This window comes from Platalea leucorodia (genome assembly GCF_965183815.1).
Source record: "Platalea leucorodia genome assembly, chromosome: 4".
Taxonomy (NCBI): domain Eukaryota; kingdom Metazoa; phylum Chordata; class Aves; order Pelecaniformes; family Threskiornithidae; genus Platalea; species Platalea leucorodia.
Window position 1 is genome coordinate 64,787,412 of NC_138826.1, and position 21,121 is coordinate 64,808,532.

At 39.7% G+C, this 21,121-nt stretch overlaps 1 protein-coding gene across 1 annotated transcript in view; it reads left to right on the forward strand.

The window, feature by feature from the left end:
* Positions 1-21,121, forward strand: part of TRIM24 (tripartite motif containing 24) — a 66,247-nt gene that overhangs the window by 34,148 nt on the left and 10,978 nt on the right. Inside the window, exons 3-13 of the mRNA XM_082310402.1 lie at positions 791-938; positions 3,271-3,403; positions 4,710-4,826; positions 5,996-6,110; positions 6,810-6,956; positions 9,641-9,758; positions 13,981-14,246; positions 14,890-15,054; positions 16,593-16,772; positions 19,664-19,799; positions 20,963-21,035. Coding sequence (XP_082166528.1) covers positions 791-938; positions 3,271-3,403; positions 4,710-4,826; positions 5,996-6,110; positions 6,810-6,956; positions 9,641-9,758; positions 13,981-14,246; positions 14,890-15,054; positions 16,593-16,772; positions 19,664-19,799; positions 20,963-21,035 — 1,598 coding nt within the window. The remainder of the gene's footprint in view (positions 1-790; positions 939-3,270; positions 3,404-4,709; positions 4,827-5,995; positions 6,111-6,809; positions 6,957-9,640; positions 9,759-13,980; positions 14,247-14,889; positions 15,055-16,592; positions 16,773-19,663; positions 19,800-20,962; positions 21,036-21,121) is intronic.

Genomic DNA, 21,121 nt, shown 5'->3' on the forward strand with positions numbered 1-21,121 from the left:
TCAGGTAAAGGTTTTAGAGATACACTGATAAAACGACCACTTTCTTTGAAAAGTCACATTCAGTTACTTCTACGCAGTTATTTACAGTGTTCCTGTACGTCACGGTTTAACCCCAGTTGGCAACCAAGCACCACGCAGCCGCTCACTCACCCTCCCCCCCCCCACCGGTGGGAACGGGGAGAGAATCAGAAGGACGAAACTAAGAAAACTCATGGGTTGAGATAAGAACAGTTTAATAATTGAAATGAAATATTGTAATAATAATAATGATGATGATGATGATGATGATGTAATGAAAAGAAAAACAACAAAAAGTGGGAGAGAAACAAAACCCAGGAAAAACAAGTGATGCAACTGCTCATCACCTTCCAACCGACGCCCAGCCGGTCCCCAAGCAGCGATAACTGTGCCCCGACCAACTCCCCTCAGTTTATATACTAAGCATTACATCATATGGTATGGAATAGCCCTTTGGCCAGCTTGAGTCACCTGTCCTGGCTATGCTCCCTCCCACCTCCTCGCTGGCAGAGCATGGGAAACTGAAAAGTCCTTGACTTAGTATAAGCACTACTTAGCAACAACTAAAACATCAGTGTGTTATCACATTATTCTCATGCTAAATCCAAAACACAGGAAAATTAACTCTATCCCAGCTGAAACCAGGACACTGTACGTCAGGCAGTTTTCTCATTTCACAGTTTTTGGAAAACTGTAAAAGTGCACTGATTGTATATGAACAATAGCTTGTTCCATATTTATTTTAACAGCTACCTTTTCTTCCTCACATCAGGTCTGCACAAGCTGTGAAGACAATGCAGAAGCTAATGGTTTTTGTGTGGAATGTGTAGAATGGTTGTGCAAGACCTGCATCAGAGCTCACCAGAGGGTTAAGTTCACAAAGGATCATACAGTAAGACAGAAAGAGGAAGTATCTCCAGGTAACACACTTGATTTATAATTTCACAAAGAATGTGTGTCTGCACTGGAAAACTGTATTAGACTACCACGTTTCTTTTTAAAGTGATAAATTTCAAAAATTGTATTCCTTAATCCTAGTAAATGTAAAAGGACAGATTTATTATGATATAACCCTTTGGGCGCATATGAATTAGCGGAACTATGTTATTTTTCTGCTTGGTAATGCGTATGTTTTAATAGTTTCCTGCCTCCCAGTCGCTTATTTCAGTTTCACTGCTGAAGGCTGCAACCATTTGAACCAATTCTGGTGTTTCCTTGGCTGCCCTCCATCTAGGTGGATCTCTTAAATGATCCAGATAACAAAAGAGAAAACTTTATTTTAATTATTAGATGCATTAGAATGTAGCTACTGAAAAGGGAGACTTTGTCATGGCTGGGGCTATGATAGCCGTTTTTCTGTCAAGTTTTTCTGTCAGATATGCTGCATAGTGGTAAGAAACCCTACAGATTGGTATTTCATATGATTTTTATGCGAAGTGTTTTAAACCAATAAATACATATAGATTTTATCTTTCACCTGGAATGATTGCAAATTATTGTCTAGACTTCAGAGATCAGCTGCAGAAAATACTTCTTTATGCATTTGTCTCCTCTAGTTTTTCTAGAGGTCTACCAAATGGTTTATATGAACTTTATTGTTGTATACTGCAGCAAAAAGAGCGCTAATAGATTATATTTTTTCAGCACTCTGATAATAAAGCATGCTCTGTTAGCAATAAAGCGTGCCAGAATTCACATTCTAGCTAAGTATATTTTAAGTTTGAAATGTTTTGCCTTAGAAATTAAAGGGAAGTACGTTATGAATTGGAGGGATTTTCCTCAGTAGGATCTATGATAATTCAGGTTGGAAGGGACCTCAGGAGATCATCTAGTCCAGCTTCCTGCTTAAAGCAGTCAGCTGTGAGATCAGATCAAGTTGCTCAGGGTTTTATCCATTTGGGCCTTGAGAACAAACAACGATGGACGTGGTGTACAGTACAGCCTCTCTGAAAAATCTTGACTATTCTCATGGTAAAAAAGGTTGTACTTTTATTCATTGAAAACCTCTTTTGTTTCAGTTTATGCCCATTGTGTCTGGTCTTTTAGTGACATTGTAGGACAATTATAAACATAATAGGATGCTGACAAACATTCTACTGGTTCTAATAACTCCATTCGACTTGCATGATTTATCTTGTAAAGATATAAATGATATATATTATTATAAATATATATATTATATATTTATTTTCATTCCACCATATCTAGTACTGTGAATTTTATATATAATGCAGGCTTTTACTTCTGTAATCTTTATTGCTCAAAGGGTAGCTTCCAGTATGATACTTTGGAGATATACACTATATTCTGTATCCCACCTTCAGATGTGGTTAATGAGAAGTGAGTACTGAGTGTACTTTCAGGGGAGGACAAAAGTAGTAGGTAAAAGTGTCTGACCGTTATGCTGAACATGATTTGGTGGTAGGAATGCTCTCTGTGCATTCAGGTCTTCTCTGAGTCTGATGGTCAAAGAATTTTGACTGAAGGATACAGATCTGAAAATAACTTCTTCCAGGTTTCATGAAAATAAGTAAACGAATGGGTATGGAAAAGAGACCTTATTGATCTGCAGTGAAGGATGGGCTGCAGTGTGAAGCCAGTTTTCACTACAGGCCATATAATGCTCATGAACTCAGCGTCCAGCCTAACTCATAAGAAATTAGGCTTTGTCAGTTAAGTTGTTTAAAGAACAGATTTCATTTCTATCATCTGGTGGTGTTTCCTATGCCCTTTGGTATTTGCTCACTAGAAACTGAAGTGAAACCTCTCACCCATTTAGAATGGGGTCCTGAAGGGACGTTAGTAACTTCTGGTTATTATATTCTGTATGTTTTACATTTTTGAATGCCTGTGTCTTGATATCTTCAAACCCCTTTTCACCCATTTGACTGAGAAAGAAGACAGAGCAACGAATTAAGTCAGCAATCTCCTCATTTCCATTTGAGAAAGGAACTTGCTGGTTGTGCAATGTCTTTTGCAACTGCAACAGTACTGGCTACTCCTTTTGCAGATAGTTTTGTGTGGCCTTAATAAGTTATGGTAAAACAGGTTCTAGACATTTTCTGTGAGGGAGGGTGTTAGCTCCGTGCTTGATCAAGAGTGAGACATTGCAGTTTGAGCTTACAGCTGTTACATTCTTGATTAGGTACACAATTCTAGGATCTAGGTGAGGAATATGGTAAGGAAAAACAGGAGAATGCAAACCTTTAATCATTTCAAGAGGCTGGACTGACATCTCCCTTTCTTCAACAGAGGCGGTTGGTGTGACCAGTCAGCGACCTGTGTTTTGCCCTTACCACAAAAAGGAGCAGTTGAAATTGTATTGTGAAACCTGTGACAAGTTGACCTGCCGAGACTGTCAGTTATTAGAACACAAAGAGCACAGGTATCAAAACAAAGTACACGTTTTATACTACTCACTTACAGGAAGATAGCTTGAAGTTGATTGTAGCTCTAGCTGTATGGAGTACAGTGAGGTGAAAAAAGCACAAAATAAAATTTTCTGCTCAGAAATGAAGCCAACAAATAAACAGAGATTGTATCCAAAAGAGCGTGGCTGATAAGTGTGTGATAGTTTAGAATAAAACCTAATTCTTCCAGTTTTTAATCTGGTGATTTAAGCACGAGACCTTTCTTTACTGTCAAGTTATTTGGAAAGAATTTGTTGCTATGCAGCTCTTCAGAGAGTTCTTAGAAAGCACAGGGGCTGTGTTATGCAACTGTACACTTATGTGTAATTTCTCCATTTGTCCTTCAACAAGATGATTATATAATGGAACATTACCAAACAATTTCATAACAGAGCAAATGGGCATTTTTCTGTGAAGAGCCCTTTAAAAGGAAGAGTAAACCTAAAGTTTGGCTATGCTGTACTTTGAAAATACTATTTATAACACTCAGATCTTTGGGTTACTGTACTGTCGTTATCTCTTACTGGCCACAGAAACTGAAAAGCAGGATTACGTACAGCTTCTGAGTACAAGGCAATGATCTTGCTGGCTAACGCATACAGTAATGGTCTGGGACAGATGTACTCTTAGGTTAAATATTAATATGCTCACTATACCTGATGCAACCACTCAAAGAACTCACTTGCCTGACCAGGTGAACATCAGTAGGTGGAGAAGTGTTGGCCACTGTTGCTCCTTGGACAGGCGAAACCTTGCTGTTGCAGAGCTGCAGTCTTCCTCTTCAATTCTTCTTTTCTAAGGATTCGTATCCCTTTCAGAATGAGCCACCTCTTTTTTGTCCTCAAATTGTTGATGATTTCGGTTCCTTGATTTAAAATGTTGCTGACTTCTAATGACTCAGAAATCTCTCTTCTTTCTTCTGTTTCTACATCCTTATCTTGCATGAAGCTTACATGCACTTTTACTTACAAAATGATGGCTACAACACAACATTAATTTTTCTTTTGCTAAAATTGGTCTATGGTCATGCAGTATCCCTTCATATTTATAAAAATCATAATTCTCAAAACATAATATAAAAATTAAAGGAAATATACTGTAAATTCAAGTATACTATAAATAAAATATATCAGCATTTGCTGATGTATACTTCCATGAGGACAGTTAAATTCTGAACTTGAGCAGCAGTTTAATTAAAGAAGTCTTTTGGAAGGCACTCTGCTTTTTATCAAGTGTCTCATACCTTTTGTGTGTGTAAATACTCACTGTTATTTACTACAGGTACCAGTTTATAGAAGAAGCTTTTCAAAACCAGAAAGTGATCATTGAGACACTAATCACCAAATTGATGGAGAAGACTAAGTACATAAAATATACAGGGAAGCAGATCCAAAACAGGTATGTATCAGATTTTGAGGTTAAAACTGACACAGTTTTAAGAAGGCAACTTTATATACACTGTAATTTCTTGAAATGTTTAGTGCATTTTGTACCTCTCTCCTTTTATCCTTCCAGAAAGAGAAATTCTAAAATCATCAGTTTGCCGTAGTGACTGTTGCCAGTTAAATGTGCTTGGTTGTGTTAGGTAACTCTTCTGCTCAGCCTGTCGACTTAATGGGCAGCAATAGCTTGGGTGCAACAAAACAGCTTATGCAATAAAGGCTGTAGAAGGCAGTCTTATATTCTTCCCCACCATCAGCACACTTATTTTCTTAGTGTAGATCCCTCTTAGAAAGTGAAAGGTTATGACTCATGTTTTCATAATGCTTGTGACACATATTTGAAGATTTATGTAATACTTTTATGCTTGGAGCTTTGTTCACTCGGTACTACAAACCTAGGAGAAAAATAGATCTGTAAAATGCATGCTGCAGCAGGCCTTTGTAACTGCTCCTTCAGCAGAGTTCAAAGGCAGTACCCAGGAAGGTTCAACACGGTACCGGATGCTGAGTGCAACTTGAACTCTTCCTCTCTCTTTGCCTGTCTCTGAGGATGGTGGAGATGGAAGAAACCAGCAGACACCCTTCTCTTTTGCTGCATCTGAGTGGTTATTCTCCCTTGCATCTTAGAAGTAGTGGTTTTCATGATATAAGATTATTCTTTGCTGGTACGAGTTTGAACACTATTGTTGAAATAGGTAAATTAGAAAATCTATTTATTGTTTTTGTTTCTGGAGTGCCGTTCTACCTTAGATGGAAATTAGACTTAAATAGTTTTGATTGCCAGGGCGTGTTGCAGAAATGTGCCAGACAATTAGAAATCAAGAATTGCAATTACAATGAGCATTTGATTTTTATCAGTGGCAGATGTCAGTGATTTTACAGACTTATGGCATCAGAATTTGCCACCAGTTAATTAATTTTATCATAGGTCACTAGTACCTGCTCTTTCTATTTCTCCCAGTAATTTTCCTGACTATAAGTATCTGATGGTATATGTATTAATTGCTGCATGTGATCAAGAAATATTGTAGTCTCAGCAACAGAGTAGAGGGGGGTTTTTTTATACTGTTTGGACTGTGGGTTTGTGAGCTAAAGAACATGATTTTCTATACTGTCTACTTACAGAATTCTTGAAGTGAATCAGAATCAAAAGCAGGTGGAACAGGATATTAAAGTTGCCATATTTACACTGATGGTAGAAATAAACAAAAAAGGAAAAGCTCTGCTGCATCAATTGGAGGTAATTTCATTTCTATCGTAAGAAACAAAAATGTCAGTCTTAGTACTTTTTTGGTGTGGATTCACATTAAAATAAAACCATTTCTAGCATTAGCCACCTGTGTGTGTCCTATTGCAATTCCAAAGTGGAAAGCTGTCCCACACAAGCCGTTTGAGCAAGTGGGTTTGGGGCGGGGAGGGGAGGAGGGTTTGGTTTTTGGGGGGGTTGTTGTTGTTGTTTTGTTTCTAATTATTATCTGTGTTCCCTGCTTTGTGAATCGGGCCTGTCTCTGAGCCCAGTTTCTTTCTCCATGCTTTTGCAAGTCATAATTCTACGCGTCATGCATGAAAAGTCTTTCCATCAGAGTTTTTCATAAATTCAGCAATCTAATAGGAAATCAAAGGAGAGATTTGCCTGGAATGTATACCTGGAAAAATATTACCTCCAATTGTATTTTAAAAAGTGTGTGTGTGTGTATAGAGAGGCACACATAAATATGAAAATGTGTCATAAGAGAAAATGGGAATCTGCACAGAAAGTCCTGATACCTTGAATAAATGTATACTGACTTTTCTGTTTGATAGCTGCAGTCAGGGGGCAGGGGTGCTTTTTAGAAGAGCTAAGTGAAACCACTTGATCATTGTGAATTACAAATCTGAAAGCTAATGCCCGTTAACTGTAAATTGAAGCCTTTGACTGGAACTGCTTTTCTACTTGCAGACTCTGGCAAAAGAGCATCGGATGAAACTTCTGCAGCAACAACAGGAAGTGGCAGGTCTCTCGAAACAGCTGGAACATGTCATGAATTTTTCCAAATGGGCAGTTTCCAGTGGGAGCAGCACAGCACTACTGTACAGCAAACGCTTGGTAAGGTTAGGAAGATAGCTCCCTCCATTTACTTGGAGACTATAGTTAAGGCGGATACGCACGCACACACTTGTCAATAATACTAGGGAATTAGACTTTTTAATGACTTTCTACTAAATGGAATATTTGTATTTAATTTTTCATGGTTTTTTCTTAAACATAAATACAGAATGTTTCTAATAATTTAGCTCTCTGGTCATGATTCTCTCCTGTTACACTACCATAGAATTGTTGCAGATCTGCAGAAGTGGGAATGACTCCTTTTCTCTGGAGTGAAAACCATAAAGCCATGAAACACTGGGAAGATTGTTGTGTGTCATACATCATCACTGAGGTTCTTTTCAGTACTTGTTACAGCTTATGAGTTCAGAGAAAGATATCATAGTGCCTGATGCCCAGCATTTTAATGTAAAAATTAATGTATTGCTTTGTTCTGTCAGACTCATCTTCCATTAAAAGTCCTCAAAAATTGATAAAAATGAAACTAAGGCTTTTGCTTGTCCATGCGAACATTTATGAAGCTAAATATTTCAATCCTATAATGGCACTTAAGATCAGAGTGCATGTGGTCTCACTAAGCTGACTGCTCATGATGAACAGAAATCCTAAAAAACTTTAAATAACAAACAAACAAAAAGCTTACCATGATTTGTCCAGAGGTTACTACATTGTACTAGCATGATGACAGAAATCTATGACAATGTTGAGGAAAGATGGCTAGATGCTAGATCCGTTTTTTCCAGTTCCTATAATTGGATCACGAAGTTTTTTCTTTATTTCCTCATTACTTAGTTGAGAACCTACTGGGGGGTTTTGGCGGGGGGGCGCGGTGTTTGGTTTTGGGTTTGGTTTTGGTTTTTGGTGGTGTTGGGTTTTTGGGTTTTTGCTACCCATTAAAATGCTGCAGGCTATAGCAGATAGTGGAATATTAAGGGGTTTTATCAACTTACTTCAAGTAGTTAAATTCATTTGGCCTGCCTTATACTGCCTCAGCAAGTAATATTTTTTAATTGAGTAGAGAAAAAGGGCATAAAACTGAGTCATGTTGTTTATAATTGCTTAGTGTTGCCACAAAGACTTCTGCTATATGAGTAAAAAACCAAGTTATGTTGCAGGTGTCTTAATCTTATAAACATTATGCAGTTGAAGAAAAAGACCATCTAGCCCATAAAGCCTCAGGAAATGAGAAATATTTTTCAAAAGAACAGATGAGCTTTAGGCTCCTGATTTTTTGCTGAAAGTTGGTGTTATTTGGGAGTTGTAGCTAACCTGTCTGTGGACATCTGGAAAATCTGTTCCTGAACAGTGATGGAGCATGGGAGACTTCTGCTTCACCATATCCAACCACTTGAAACTAGGAGGGAGAAATGCCCAGCGGACTTAAATGCAGAGGTACAGCTGGGAGGCAATGTCTGTACTTCAGGGAAATAGCACACTAAACAGTTTGCAGGAAGACATCAGTTTCCCAGCCTAGTCATCTAGCATGAACAAAACACTGGTAGCTACCACTGTTACTGACTGGAGGTAACTAGTCTAGTCATGAGTTTATCTACAATATATGTGCGTGCACAGTAAGAAATATATGGAGCAAGCTATGACAAGAACTGTGTGCAACCAGTATTGGTGACAGGACAAAAGACTAGAATTTCTGTAGTGTAGTATACTTGATTCTGGTAGCGTACACAGAAATCCTAGGAAATCTATATTCAAAATAGTAGTGCACTTAAAATTTTCCATGGTCATTAAAAAAATTAAGTCTTGCTAAATGTTTTTTGTCTCTGACAAAAACTGACCTGCCTAAAATTGAAAGAAAAAAACTCGTAAACTGGAAGCTTTTATAAAATTCCTATGTAAAAGATAACTAGTATAATTTTAAACAGGTAAGATGATTTTGCCAAGTATGTCTCTTGAACTTTTCCAGGAAATAATTTATTATTCAAGAAAAATAAGTGTTGAACTCAAGTTTTTTCTGTTTTCTGCTGCGTGTTATTCTAACATTAGTGCCTGTGTTAGATATTTCTAGTGAAACAACCGCAAGACAATATTTTCTTTCTAGGAACTAGATAAATACTGAGCATTTGATAGAGTATTCTGCTTGTGTACTGTAATCGTAGTCCAGTTCTTTGGAACCAAGGACTTTTCAAAGACAAAGTTTATAAAATCTGTTCTTTGGCTCTCTGAAGAAAACTTAAATTTATTACAAAGGAAAATTCCCTGTGATGATACTTAATGCCAAAAGGATGTGCTAGTTTTCTTTGAAAGAACAATGAATGGGGTAACATAGGTTTGGGGAAAAAAAAACCCAACAGTGGTTATGTGAATCTGTACTTTGCTTGCAAGTAGTTCAAGTCATTGAATGTAATGACCAAGTTTGTGGAAGGATATGTATTTTGAAAGGGGAGAAGAATTAATTTTTTTTAGGCTGTAGTTGATTGCTTTTTAAAACTACTTTAGGAATAAGGGAAAGATATTAAGAATACCTCTTTTATTTGTACCTTGGACAAATTCTCTGTCTTTCGCCTCAATTCTCTAGGGGCTTGTTCAGGGTTGATTTGTTGTTGTTGTTTTTGGGGGGGACTTGGGGGTTTGGGGGTTTTCTTTTTGTTTTTTTGAAGACTTTTTTATGCTGTTCAGATACATTGCTCTGGCCTCAGAGAAAAAAATCTTGTTTTGTTCCATTCTAGATTACATATCGACTACGATATCTTCTCCGAGCAAGGTGTGATGCTTCACCAGTGACTAACAATACCATCCAGTTTCACTGTGATCCTAGCTTCTGGGCTCAAAATATTTTCAATCTAGGTATGATAAAGTTTTATTAGCCCTTTGGCATCTTGTTCCCATTTTGAAAACAGCTTTCGTTTTGTGAAGATAAATAGCCTCTTCACTATTAATATATTGATTTGATTTGTTAGATTTACTTCCTTACCTGTAGAAGACATTTGAAGTGCGTTGTATGGGAAAAAGTATTATTTATGAATACTTATGGTAAGGTATTAAAACAAACTTACCTTGCTTTAATGGTGTATGTGATGGTGAAAATAGCAGCTTTCAGTTTCCTGGGCAATACACATGCCTTCTGGCTTCTGAAACAAGAAACGCAATCTATAACCCTGCTTCACATCCTAAGAAAGGATTCCAGAAGTCAGTCTCATTCTGCATCTTCCAGACCTTTCTTCTGCTTCAGTCCCATCTTCCCAAGCTGAAACTTGTAGCAGCAGCATAATATGTTCAAAAACCCCCATTTTGCTGCCTTGTCGTGCTGAACAATAAGCCTTGGAGAGCTGAGATGAAGAGAAAGGGAGAATGCCAAAGAAAAACAGAACAACAGGCAAGAGAACACTACTTTTTGACAGTTGTCTGTCTTTTAGATTGTCTTCCCTGAAGTTGTGGGGTGGAATTCAGGAGAAAGCATGCTTTTAACAGAGTTGTAAATGTACTTCATCTTCATTAACCCAATAGATTTTGATCTAGTTTCCATTTCCCCTGCCAGCCCCTGCCTGCCGGCGGCATTTCCCCTGCCGGCCCCTGCCTGCCGGCGGCATTTCCCCTGCTGGCCCCTGCCTGCCGGCAGTATTTCCCTTGCCAGCCTCTGCCTGCCGGCAGCATTTCCCCAGCCTGCGCCTGCCTGCTGGTGGCATTCCCTTGCCTGCTGGTGGCATTTCCCCAGCCAGAGCCTGCCTGCCAGTGGCATTTTCCCTGCCAGTCCCTGCCTGCCAGTGGCATTTCCCCTGCATACCGGCGGCATTTCCCCTATCAGCCCCTGCCTGCTGGCGGCATTTCCCATGCCTGCCAACGGCATTTCCCCAGCCGAAGCCTGCCTGCCAGTGGCATTTCCCCAGCCAGAGCCTGCCTGCCAGCATCATTTTCCCTGCTGGTGCCTGCTGGCTGGCGGCATTTCCCCAGTGGGAGCCTGCCTGCTGGCGGCATTTCCCTAGCCGGCACCTGCCTGCCAGTGGCATTTCCCCTGTCTGCTGGTGGCATTTCCCCAGCCGAAGCCTGGCTGCTGGTGGCATTTCCCCTGCCGGCCCTTCCTGCCGGTGGCATTGCCCCTGCATACTGGCGACATTTCCCCTGCCGGAGCCTGCCTGCCGGCGGCATTTCCCCAGCTGGACCCTGCCTGCCGATGGCATTTCTTCTGCCAGCCCCTGCCTGCCAGTGGCATTTCCCCTGCATACCGGCAGCATTTCCCCTGCCTGTCCCTGCCTGCCAGCAGCATTTCCCCTGCATAATGGCGGCATTTCCCCTGCTAGCCCCTGCCTGCTGGCAGTGTTTCCCTTGCCTTTATGTTTGGTCTGGTACATTTTTTGTCTCAGCCTTACATTTTTTCTTACATCTATATGTTGCTAGGGTTTTATGATACTGGTGAATCCCAGAACCTGGAAGCTTTGCGGGTAGGCTGCTTGTGTGGTTGCCTGAAAGCCTGAGTTTAATGATGATAAGCATCCTAGTAACTCATCATCTTAGGAGCAGGAATTAAAGCTTAGAGGTCTTTTTAGGATTTTGACTGCTGACATGCTTCCTTCCTCTCTCTGCTGTTAGCTTGATGGGCATTTTTTTTCTTTCTGTCATGTGCTGAATGTTTTGCAAGATACCTGTGGGACCTTTTCTGCCTTTTATCAAAAAGTGCAGAGCGCTCTAAAAATGTACAGAGAGGTGCAAATATATGTTTCTCTACAAAGGCAGAGAAAGAAAGTGGTATGGCAGTGCTTTAAGGCGAACAAGCTCCTTTCCCCACACACCAGGACACTGGATGGTAGCAGGGAAATTCTCCAAGTTCCTTCTTTGTAAATAATTTTCTTTGGGAAAGGAATCAAAAGTGAATCTCTTGTTTCCAGAAACGAACTGTCAAGCTGTGTGATAACTCTGAACTGCTGCTAAACTGAGATGACGCTTGTCAAGAGAGGCTTTTTCTTGTGTTTGGTTTTGGGGCTCTTTTTTGTTGTTTGTTCATTTAATGAGCTGCTGAAACATGTTCCTTTAAATTCTGAAAAGTGCTACAATAGAAATGGCACCTGTATAGATCAGCATAGGAGTCCTTGTAACAGTTTATCTATTTAAGTGATAGATAAAACCAGATCACGTTTATCTACCTGGTTTCAGAAATCACAACCTTTGGGCTGTTACATTCATGATCACACATGTTCGTTTTTTTAGATAAACCAGATTTAAGAACTACTGAAGGAAAAATGAAATAAAGTCTGAGTAAAGAAACAAGTTACTTTGGGAATGGCTTGAATTCTAGACAGGTTGCATGTTGCTGATCAGTGTGATAGCATCTGTACACTAATAGGATAGCTCTCTTATGGATTTCAGAATGTATTTAAGAAAAAAAAAATACAACGTTTAAAGTGTTTTAATTGCACAAATTGTATGATAACCCATGGTTTTCTAGAATAATGGAAGGGAATCATTCTCTGTAGTACCTTTGGATAAGTAGCTTTGTACCACAGATGTTAAGTCTGGAAAGACTTTTGAAGATGTAATTAGACTTGGAGAGAACAGAATGAAAATGCGGTATGGGTTTGACAGTTGATTGTAGCATAGTCAATACCATTCTTTGTCAAGGTAATTCCTTTTCTAGAGAAAGAAAATAAAACAGATCTATTTTGACTGTAGTGAAATATTTCATACAGCTGTATATGGGAAACTATTATTAATTTGCATTTTTCTCTGCTCACTTTATGGGAAACATTGACTAGACCTGTTACAGGCTTAATTAAGGGTATTAGGCAATAGATTGGTAGGTTTTTTTCCATATTGTTTAGCATATTTAATATTTTTGTTAATGGCTGATGTGGTAGAATCATAATTAAAATGTATGCAACACCAAAATTACCAAGTGTCAATATGAAAATGGTATTGTTGATGTTAGCTTTTTGCCCTGCTCTGCACTACAGTATGTTGGCTGGCCTAGACTCCCTCTGTGCCTGTGTCTAGGTAGGAGATTAGAATGATGCTACTTGCATAGCTTCTCAGCTCTTGGGATGAAAAACAGGAATATAAAATGCAAGAAGTTTCCTCCTCCTTCAGATAATCTCCTGCAAAATGATCCAGGCTAGACTGCACAGAATCCACAGAGACTGATGGATATGAGGAGAGAAGTAGCACAGGGTGATTTCAAGTTGCTGTAACAGGGATTGTCAAACTGTCATGTGGTGTACCCACCTCATGAGGTGAACTCTCCTGGGAAGCAGCCCTAAATCTCTGGGAGAGAAGGGAGAATGAGGTGTCTACCTCCCACTTGTATTGAAAACCTGTTGTGCAACCCTCTGCAGATCACTGGAATTTTTTAACTCTCGGTCTTGGACCATAACTTTCCCTTCTTCACTGTATTTTAAACAAAGGAAGTGTCTTTGTCTTTTCCTGGTCAGTGTGTGCTATTCCCTTGAATCAAATCAAAATCTGTTCTAGTTGGAATTCATGTTTCTTGGATGAGGTAGCCAGAATTTTACATGAGAGTTTCCTGTAATCACACTATGTATCTCTTCAGATAAAATCTCTCACCCAGCATTAATCTCTAAATGTTACCTGTCTAGTCAAATTTCCTTCTAAGTCAGTGGAGAAAGATAAAACATCTCCTGGAGGTGCCCATCACATCCTAGAATTGGTGGTGTGTAGCAACTGAGGGTATCATTTGAGTTTTCCGTGATGTTGACTCAGAGGCCAGAAAGGATCACAATACCTTAAAGTTCAATGATACAGTTAAATCTTTTTTTCAGATGATTGGATCAGGATCCTCTTTCCTATTGAAACTTTGCTCGCTTGGTCTTCTGGAGAGGCCAGGACACCTGCCTAGGAGAACCCACCATATAGAGGAGGCTGCAGCACAAGACAGTTTGCTATAAAATGCAACCTTTTTCTTTCCAGGGAAACAAACAAAATAAACAGAGTCCTTTATCTCACCTTTATCTGCTCTTTATATTACAATCATGAACAATGACTGCATGGTATAAAAGGAAAAATAGCATTTCTGCTAACTGCAGTATTTTGGTATTAATTTTATTTATTTTGTTTAAACTAGGTTCTTTGGTAATTGAAGATAAAGAAACCCCACCACATATGCCCAAGAGCCCTGTGATGGAAACAAACTTACAGCCACCAGGCAGCTTACCTTCAAACCAGCTGTCTAAGTTCCCAACGCAGATTAGCTTAGCTCAGCTCCGACTCCAGCACATGCAGCAACAGGTCATGGCTCAGAGACAGCAAGCTCAACGCAGAGCAGGTCCAGTAGGTGTACCAAATCCAAGAATGCCAGGAGCCATGCAGCAACCTCCTGCTTCTCATCAGGTAAGTTATGACTGTTTCCAGAGAAGACTCTCTTTTTCCATGGCACTGAAGGAGAAAGTAAAGAAAGATAAAAGAAAGAAATTATGTCTAGATACGTAACTTCAGATAGCTTCATCTTTAGGACATGGCTATGTAAATGGGTTAGGGAACATTTTCTTTACTGAGAATTGAATGGGCATTTTAAACTTGTCTGGCAAAATGTGTGGTAGCACTCAGCCTATTTTTGTTCATTAAAAAAGAAATCATATGGTATCCAACCATATATAGTGCTAAGCTACATATTTTGTATTTTTGCCAAATGATTAAAAAGTGAAATCTGTCATTAATTTTTTCCAAGGCTTTTTTGTGTAAAACTCTGTGATTCTTCCATATAACTTTCAAAGTTGGAACGCTCACTGGCTTTGTGATGTATGTGCGTTTATTATATCAGAATAATTCAAAACCGTCTACTAGGTTTTGTTTTTAACATTGAAAATCAATATGTGTTGTGTGATCATTCAGATAAATGGTGTGGTACTATTTGCATCTAATTTTTTAAGAGTTTCAGAAGTTTAAAAGGGCCACTTGGTAAAAATTTCTGGAACATTGAATAGATGTCACCTAACTTGCAGAGTTGTTTGTTTGTTTGTTTGTTTTCATGCAGGCACCTCCACGCTTGATCCATTTTCAGAATCATAGCCCCAAGACCAATGGTTCAGCTCTTCCTGCACAACAGATGAGATTTCCCCAAAATCAGAACCTACCAAGGCAAGCAATAAAGCCCAACCCGTTGCAAATGGCATTCTTGGCACAGCAAGCTATAAAACAGGTAGAGTTTCTTTCTGTTTTCACTCGCCGTGTAGAAATAAAACATCAAATGTGCTTTATATCATCTTACTTTTATATTATGTTTCTAGAGTGCTTTTCAATTAGAACAGAGACTGCATTTTTCTCTATGACAAGATACCCACAGTTTTCTTAATGAGATAACTGTCAAGTTTCTTTCATTTTGACACTTCTAAGCAGCTGAAGCATTACGGAAGTGAGCCACTGTGTGTGCTATGTAGGTGTTTCATTCTCTCGTTTCCTATTACTGTGATTTCTGGCCACTTATGCAAAACTTAACATGGCCATGGTCTGCACGCTGAAATCAGTGAAGAGACACAATAGAAAATCCCACTATTTAGCTTGATGTTAGTGACTTCACTAGGAACCACGTACAAGCTTGACTAAAAAGCTATAGCTGCCACCATTCTCCAAAGTATGCCAAATCTGAACTTTTACAGATGAGTAAGACTGATCAATACCCAGCTAATCAGCAGTTGAACTGGGGCAGAAGCGAACACTGCAGATGTTTTCTGAATGTTCACGAAGGCAAATAATCTTTATTGAAAAGCTTATTAACACATGAGTTGTTAGGTATGTGCAAGGAGAAAGAAAATCATGTCACTAGAGGTAAGCAGGAAAGAATCAAATTAATCTGACCTGTGACCTGAGAAGTAGTGTAATATCATTCATGTTTGCAATGCTTGCAACATCAGAGGAATAGTTCCAACTAAATTGAAGAAAGCTGTACAGTATCTAAGAGACCCCATAGTAACAAAAACTAAGTCATTTCTATTCTGCGCCTCTGAAAAGAAGATTAGCCTGTCTGCAAGCCCGCCTTTCAAGTATTTTTATTGTCTAGTAATGTCTTTCTGAAACTAGAAGCCAGTAAATAGAATGACTGACTAAAAAGGAATTGAGCAGGGTCAAATTTTGCCTACAGTTGCCATGAAATTCTACTAAAGTCATTGAAAACTGCATATATCTAACTGAGAAGGAAATTTAGTCTGACTTTACTGTGTACTTCATATCATGGTGTTAAACATATATGTGGGTGGAGATCCAGTCAGCATTTCAAATTCTTAATCACTTTAAGTTGTTAAGGGAAGCACAACTTCAAGTACTTGATGGCGTCCAAGTGACACTATAGCTATTTACTTAATAAAGCAATGGAGCAGTTGTGCATTCGGCCTATTATCTGTAATGCTTTTATTTCACTAAAACTGTTACATTCCTCCCACAACACTGTCAATGCAGCATGAAATATTAATAGATACTTAACAATGAGATATAGCTTTGAATTTAAGAATTCACATTCATTTCTTCTATTCATAGTTTTCAACTACTTGTCATCTTCCCTTGTCTTGTAAGATTGGTTCTTGAAATTAGATAACTTCAGAGTAAATCAGGATTTTATGTTTGAATTCAGCTTACTGAACTAAGCTGCTTGTTTAACTGATGAGTTAGAACCGGTATATGCAGTAGATGTGATCTGTTGAAAAAAATAATGCTGAATTATGGATTATTGTCTTTTCGTTTTAGTGGCAGATCAGTAGTGGACAAACTTCAACTGCCCTTTCAACTGCAAGCAACACAACATCTACACCATCCAGCCCCACAGTCACTAGTGCTGTAGGATGTGATGGGAAGACATACGGTCCCCCTGTGATAGATTTGAGTTCTCCAGTGGGTAGCTCTTACAATCTACCATCTCTTCCTGATGTAAGTGTAACATAAGAGCAATGTTTTATGGAAGTAAGTCTTAATGTTTGTGAAAAGTAGAAACCTTTTAGACTGGAATTCTTCCTCTGTTTGTCAAAATGAGACAGTTCCAGAAAACAACAATGCAGGATTGCCTACATGTTGCTGGCAATATTCAGAACTGTTCTGGGAGAGAGCTGTTAAGACAACTAAGAAAAATAACATTGCAGGTTGTAATTGTAATTGGACTTGTTTATTTGGAAAAATTTGCATATTTTTCCCTCATCCCCCATAATGATACTAACAAAAATGAGTTAACTTAGCTTTTGTTTACCAGTGCCCATAGATAGCACTGGTTTGCTGATGGTATTTCTGGTAAACTTTTATCATTTTTTAATGTATTTTGAACTCATTGAAAGGGCTATCTTAGGTAGGTATTAATTGTTGGCATACCAGCTATGTTCCTTATATGTTTTCCTTTTGGTACTTCTTTTATTCTTATATCCTCTAACATGCCTGTGAGCAGGTGACAGAAGGAGCATAAGATCATCTTTTCTGAAGTTTCTAAACTTCTCTTTCATAGTGTTGTGGTTTAACCCCAGCTGGCATCTAAGCACCACACAGCCACTTGCTCACTCCCCCCCCCCGCCCCCAGCAGGATGGGGGAGAGAATCAGAAGAGTACAAGTGAGAAAACTCATGGGTTGAGATAAAGACAGTTTAATAGGTAAAGCAAAAGCCACGCACACAAGCAAAGCAAAACAAGGAATTTGTTCACTACTTCCCATCGGCAGGCAGGTGTTCAGCCATCTGTAGGAAAGCAGGGCTCCATCACGTGTAATGGTTACTTGGGAAGACAATCCTGCCAACTACGCCCACGAAGATGGTGAAGGGTTTAGAGGGGAAGCCATATGAGGAGCAGCTGAAGTCACTTGGTCTGTTCAGCCTGGAGAAGAGGAGACTGAGGGGAGACCTCATCGTGGTCTACAGCTTCCACACAAGGGGGAGGAGGAGGGGCAGGCACTGATCTCTTCTCCCTGGTGACCAATGATAGAACCTGAGGGAACAGCAGGAAGATATGCCAGGGGAGGTTTATGTTAGGACATTAGGAAAAAGGTTCTTCACCCAGAGGATGTGGAGCACTGGAACAGGCTCCCCAGGGAGGTTGTCATGGTGCCAAGCCTGACAATATTCAAGAAGCATTTGGACAATGCCCTCAGACATATGGTGTGAATTTTGGGGTTGTCCTGTGCAGGGACAGGAGTTGGACTTGATGATCCTTGTGGGTGCCTTCCAACTCAGGACATTCTATGATTCTATGAAATGCCATCACTCCGAACGTCCCCCCCTTCCTTCTTCCAGCTTTATATGCTGAACATGACATCATATGGTATGGAATAGCCCTTTGGCCAGTCTGGGTCAGCTGTCCCAGCTGTGTCCCCTCCCAGCTTCTTGTGCACCCCCAGCCCACTCGCTGGTGGGGTGGTGTGAGGAGCAGAAAAGGCCTTGACTCTGTGTAAGCACTGCTCAGCAATAACTAAAACATCCCTGTGCTATCAACACTGTTTTCAGCACAAATCCAAAACATAGCCTCACACTAGCCACTATAAAGAAAATTAACTCTATCTCAGCCAAAACCAGCACACATAGTTTCTTCTGATTGGTACGTGTTTGTCAGAGCTGTTGAGCTTTAGTCAATTGACTTTATTCTTTCAAATAACTGCCGAGCCTTTTTGTCTAAGGTTTGTAGATATCTGAAGTGTCGTGGTTTTCTAGTCATAACTTGCTGTTACTCCCTGTTTCTCCCACCTGTCTTTTGTTCTCACCAATAAACTCCCAGATAAAAGTGTTCTATTTTTTAAATGGAGTACATAGACTACAGAATCACAGTGTCTGTAAGGCTTAAAAGGTGAACTACACAACATGATCATAAAACTACCGAGTCTGCGAGATGTTTTAGCATACTGATTTTTGTTCACAGTATTATTAGGAACTCTTCTACGTGTATATGGTTAAGTTATGCTATTAAGACACATGGCCCAAATCACCATAAATATGCTGACTTAAGAGAGGCTTCTGCATCCACTTCAAATAAGTCTAGCTTACAAACAGAAATTTCAGTGCTCAATGTGTTTGATACCAGTGGATTTGTGAGGTGTCTGGATAATTGAGAAAACTGATACCAAGGTGACCTATTTTCTTATCAAACATGATCTTTTGTATTGCAAAAAACCTATCATTTCAAAAGGTCATTTCTCTTTATCAAACCAGAATGTGTAATTTTTACAGAAACTTAGAATGGTAAGTTGGGGGCCCCTAAAACAGAGTTCAGTTGTCTGGCCTGGGCTGTGTGTGGAAAGAACAAGTGTTGGTTTGCTGTTTGCATTTTGAGTCAAAAAACCCCTGCCCAGAAGGTATGCGGGAGAGATGGAATTGAGCGTCCATTGAGGTTCTTCCAGTCCTATTAAATGCTAGTGGATTAATGGGTAGTTTGTGTATTGCTTATTATCTTTTTTTAGAGTATATAACGTGAGCATGTCAAAAGAAGGTGTGGAGATAAAAATTCATCTCTTACTTTAATGTGTGAAAGCTACCTGTCTTGACGTAAGCCTTCTCTGTAGCTGGCGGAGAAAAATTGGCACTTACAGAATCATCTGATCTTAAAATGAAGCACTGTCTGGATTTGGCCATTTCTTTTCTTTTTAGAGAAAGCAAGATGACCTGTTTTAAAGTAACCACCTCAGTTTTTGGATGGCTAAAGTTAGGTGAAATGCATTTTGGTCTTCACCTTCAAAATAACAGTATGGCAGAGGCATGGGGTGGTTTTTTGTTGTTGTTTTTGGGGAGGGGGTTGTTGCGGTTTTTTTTCCCCTCCCAACACTAACTGCTTCCCCTCTTTTCCCCACCTTTTAGATTGATTGTTCAGGAAACATCACACTGGATAATGTTGTAAGGAAGGATGGCGCTGCAGAGCAGAATCAGCCAAAACCCCCTTCGAACAGAACTGTGCAGTCACCAAATTCATCGGTACCATCACCAGGCCTCTCAGGTAATTGCAATGTGGTGCAGTTTTCTGTTAAAGTTGTGTAATGGAAAAATCTAACGTCACACTGTTAACACTGATATGGGAATTAGTTAATTCTATTTTATATCGAAGATGAGAAATATGAAAATGAAGGCAAAGTTGCAGAAACCCTAGTAGGAGGTAAAGTTGAGACAGTATTTTAGCATTGTCAACAAAAGTAAGTGGCCAGATCTTAAAAACATGGAGGGAAAAACATGATATATTTTAGCAAATTGCATAGAAAGACATAGAAAAATGTCACTGTTGGGGGTACACCAAATTAAAACCTAGAAGCTGTGGTAGGAGACAAGTATTTGAAAAAGCAAGATAGGATGTAACAGGAGAAGTGGCTACAAATGGTGACTTGGGAAGTTCAATTTGGATATCAGAAAATCTTTTTCACTAGAAAGGTAGTGCAGCACTGACACAGGTTGACCAGAGAGGTTATTGTTATGGGTAGCCAAATGTGGTGGACTTGAAGGACCGAGGGGATTCCTGTCGCCATGCCTGGTGGCAATCAGCAGCTGCTCCTTACTCCCATTTCCCAGTCTGGCCTGTGGTGAGGCTATGTGAGTGTGAATTCCCAAGGAGCACTTGTGCAACATTCGTGCACTCACATGGCGTTGATGAGCTTGGGCAGATGAGCTGAGACAGGTGGATAATGCATTCACAGACAGCACAAGCAGCCCACTCTGGTTTCTCAGGACCAACGCTCAGCAAAAATGTCCTTCACAAGTCTTTTGGCTATCTGGTCCCCAGACCTTTGGTCTCTCTCATATCTGGCCCCCAGACTTTTTCCTAGTCGCCAGCTCGTCTGGCTTAAAATTTCCTAGTAGATCTCTAGAGAGATCTGCTAGAATTTAATAAGGTAAGGCAAAACAAACTGCGGTGATCAGGTGGAGGGGTCAGCCAGGCGAAGGTACTGACCCATCAGCCTGCTTAAATGCAATGGGACCCCTTTTTAGTCCTCTCATTCCCTGTATTATCCAATGCTTCTCATCCTCTTGTGAATTTGTATTAAATGAGATATGGGTTAACTAAATGATACTGCAGGAGGAATTTTCCCCCAAACCTGTGTACTTCTCTGAGTCACATCTCAGACTTGGCGCAGACCTGTGTTTTGTTCTAATCTGATTTTTCTGTCCTAGGAGGAGTCAGTGTGACAAACATACACCCTCCAATTCGTTCACCCAGTGCCTCCAGTGTTGGGAGCAGAGAGAGGTAAGGAAAGAGTGGGAGAGAAGGTGTAACTTCCACCTCCATAGAACATGCCCTAGTCTCTTCTCTCATTAATGCATATAGAAGTC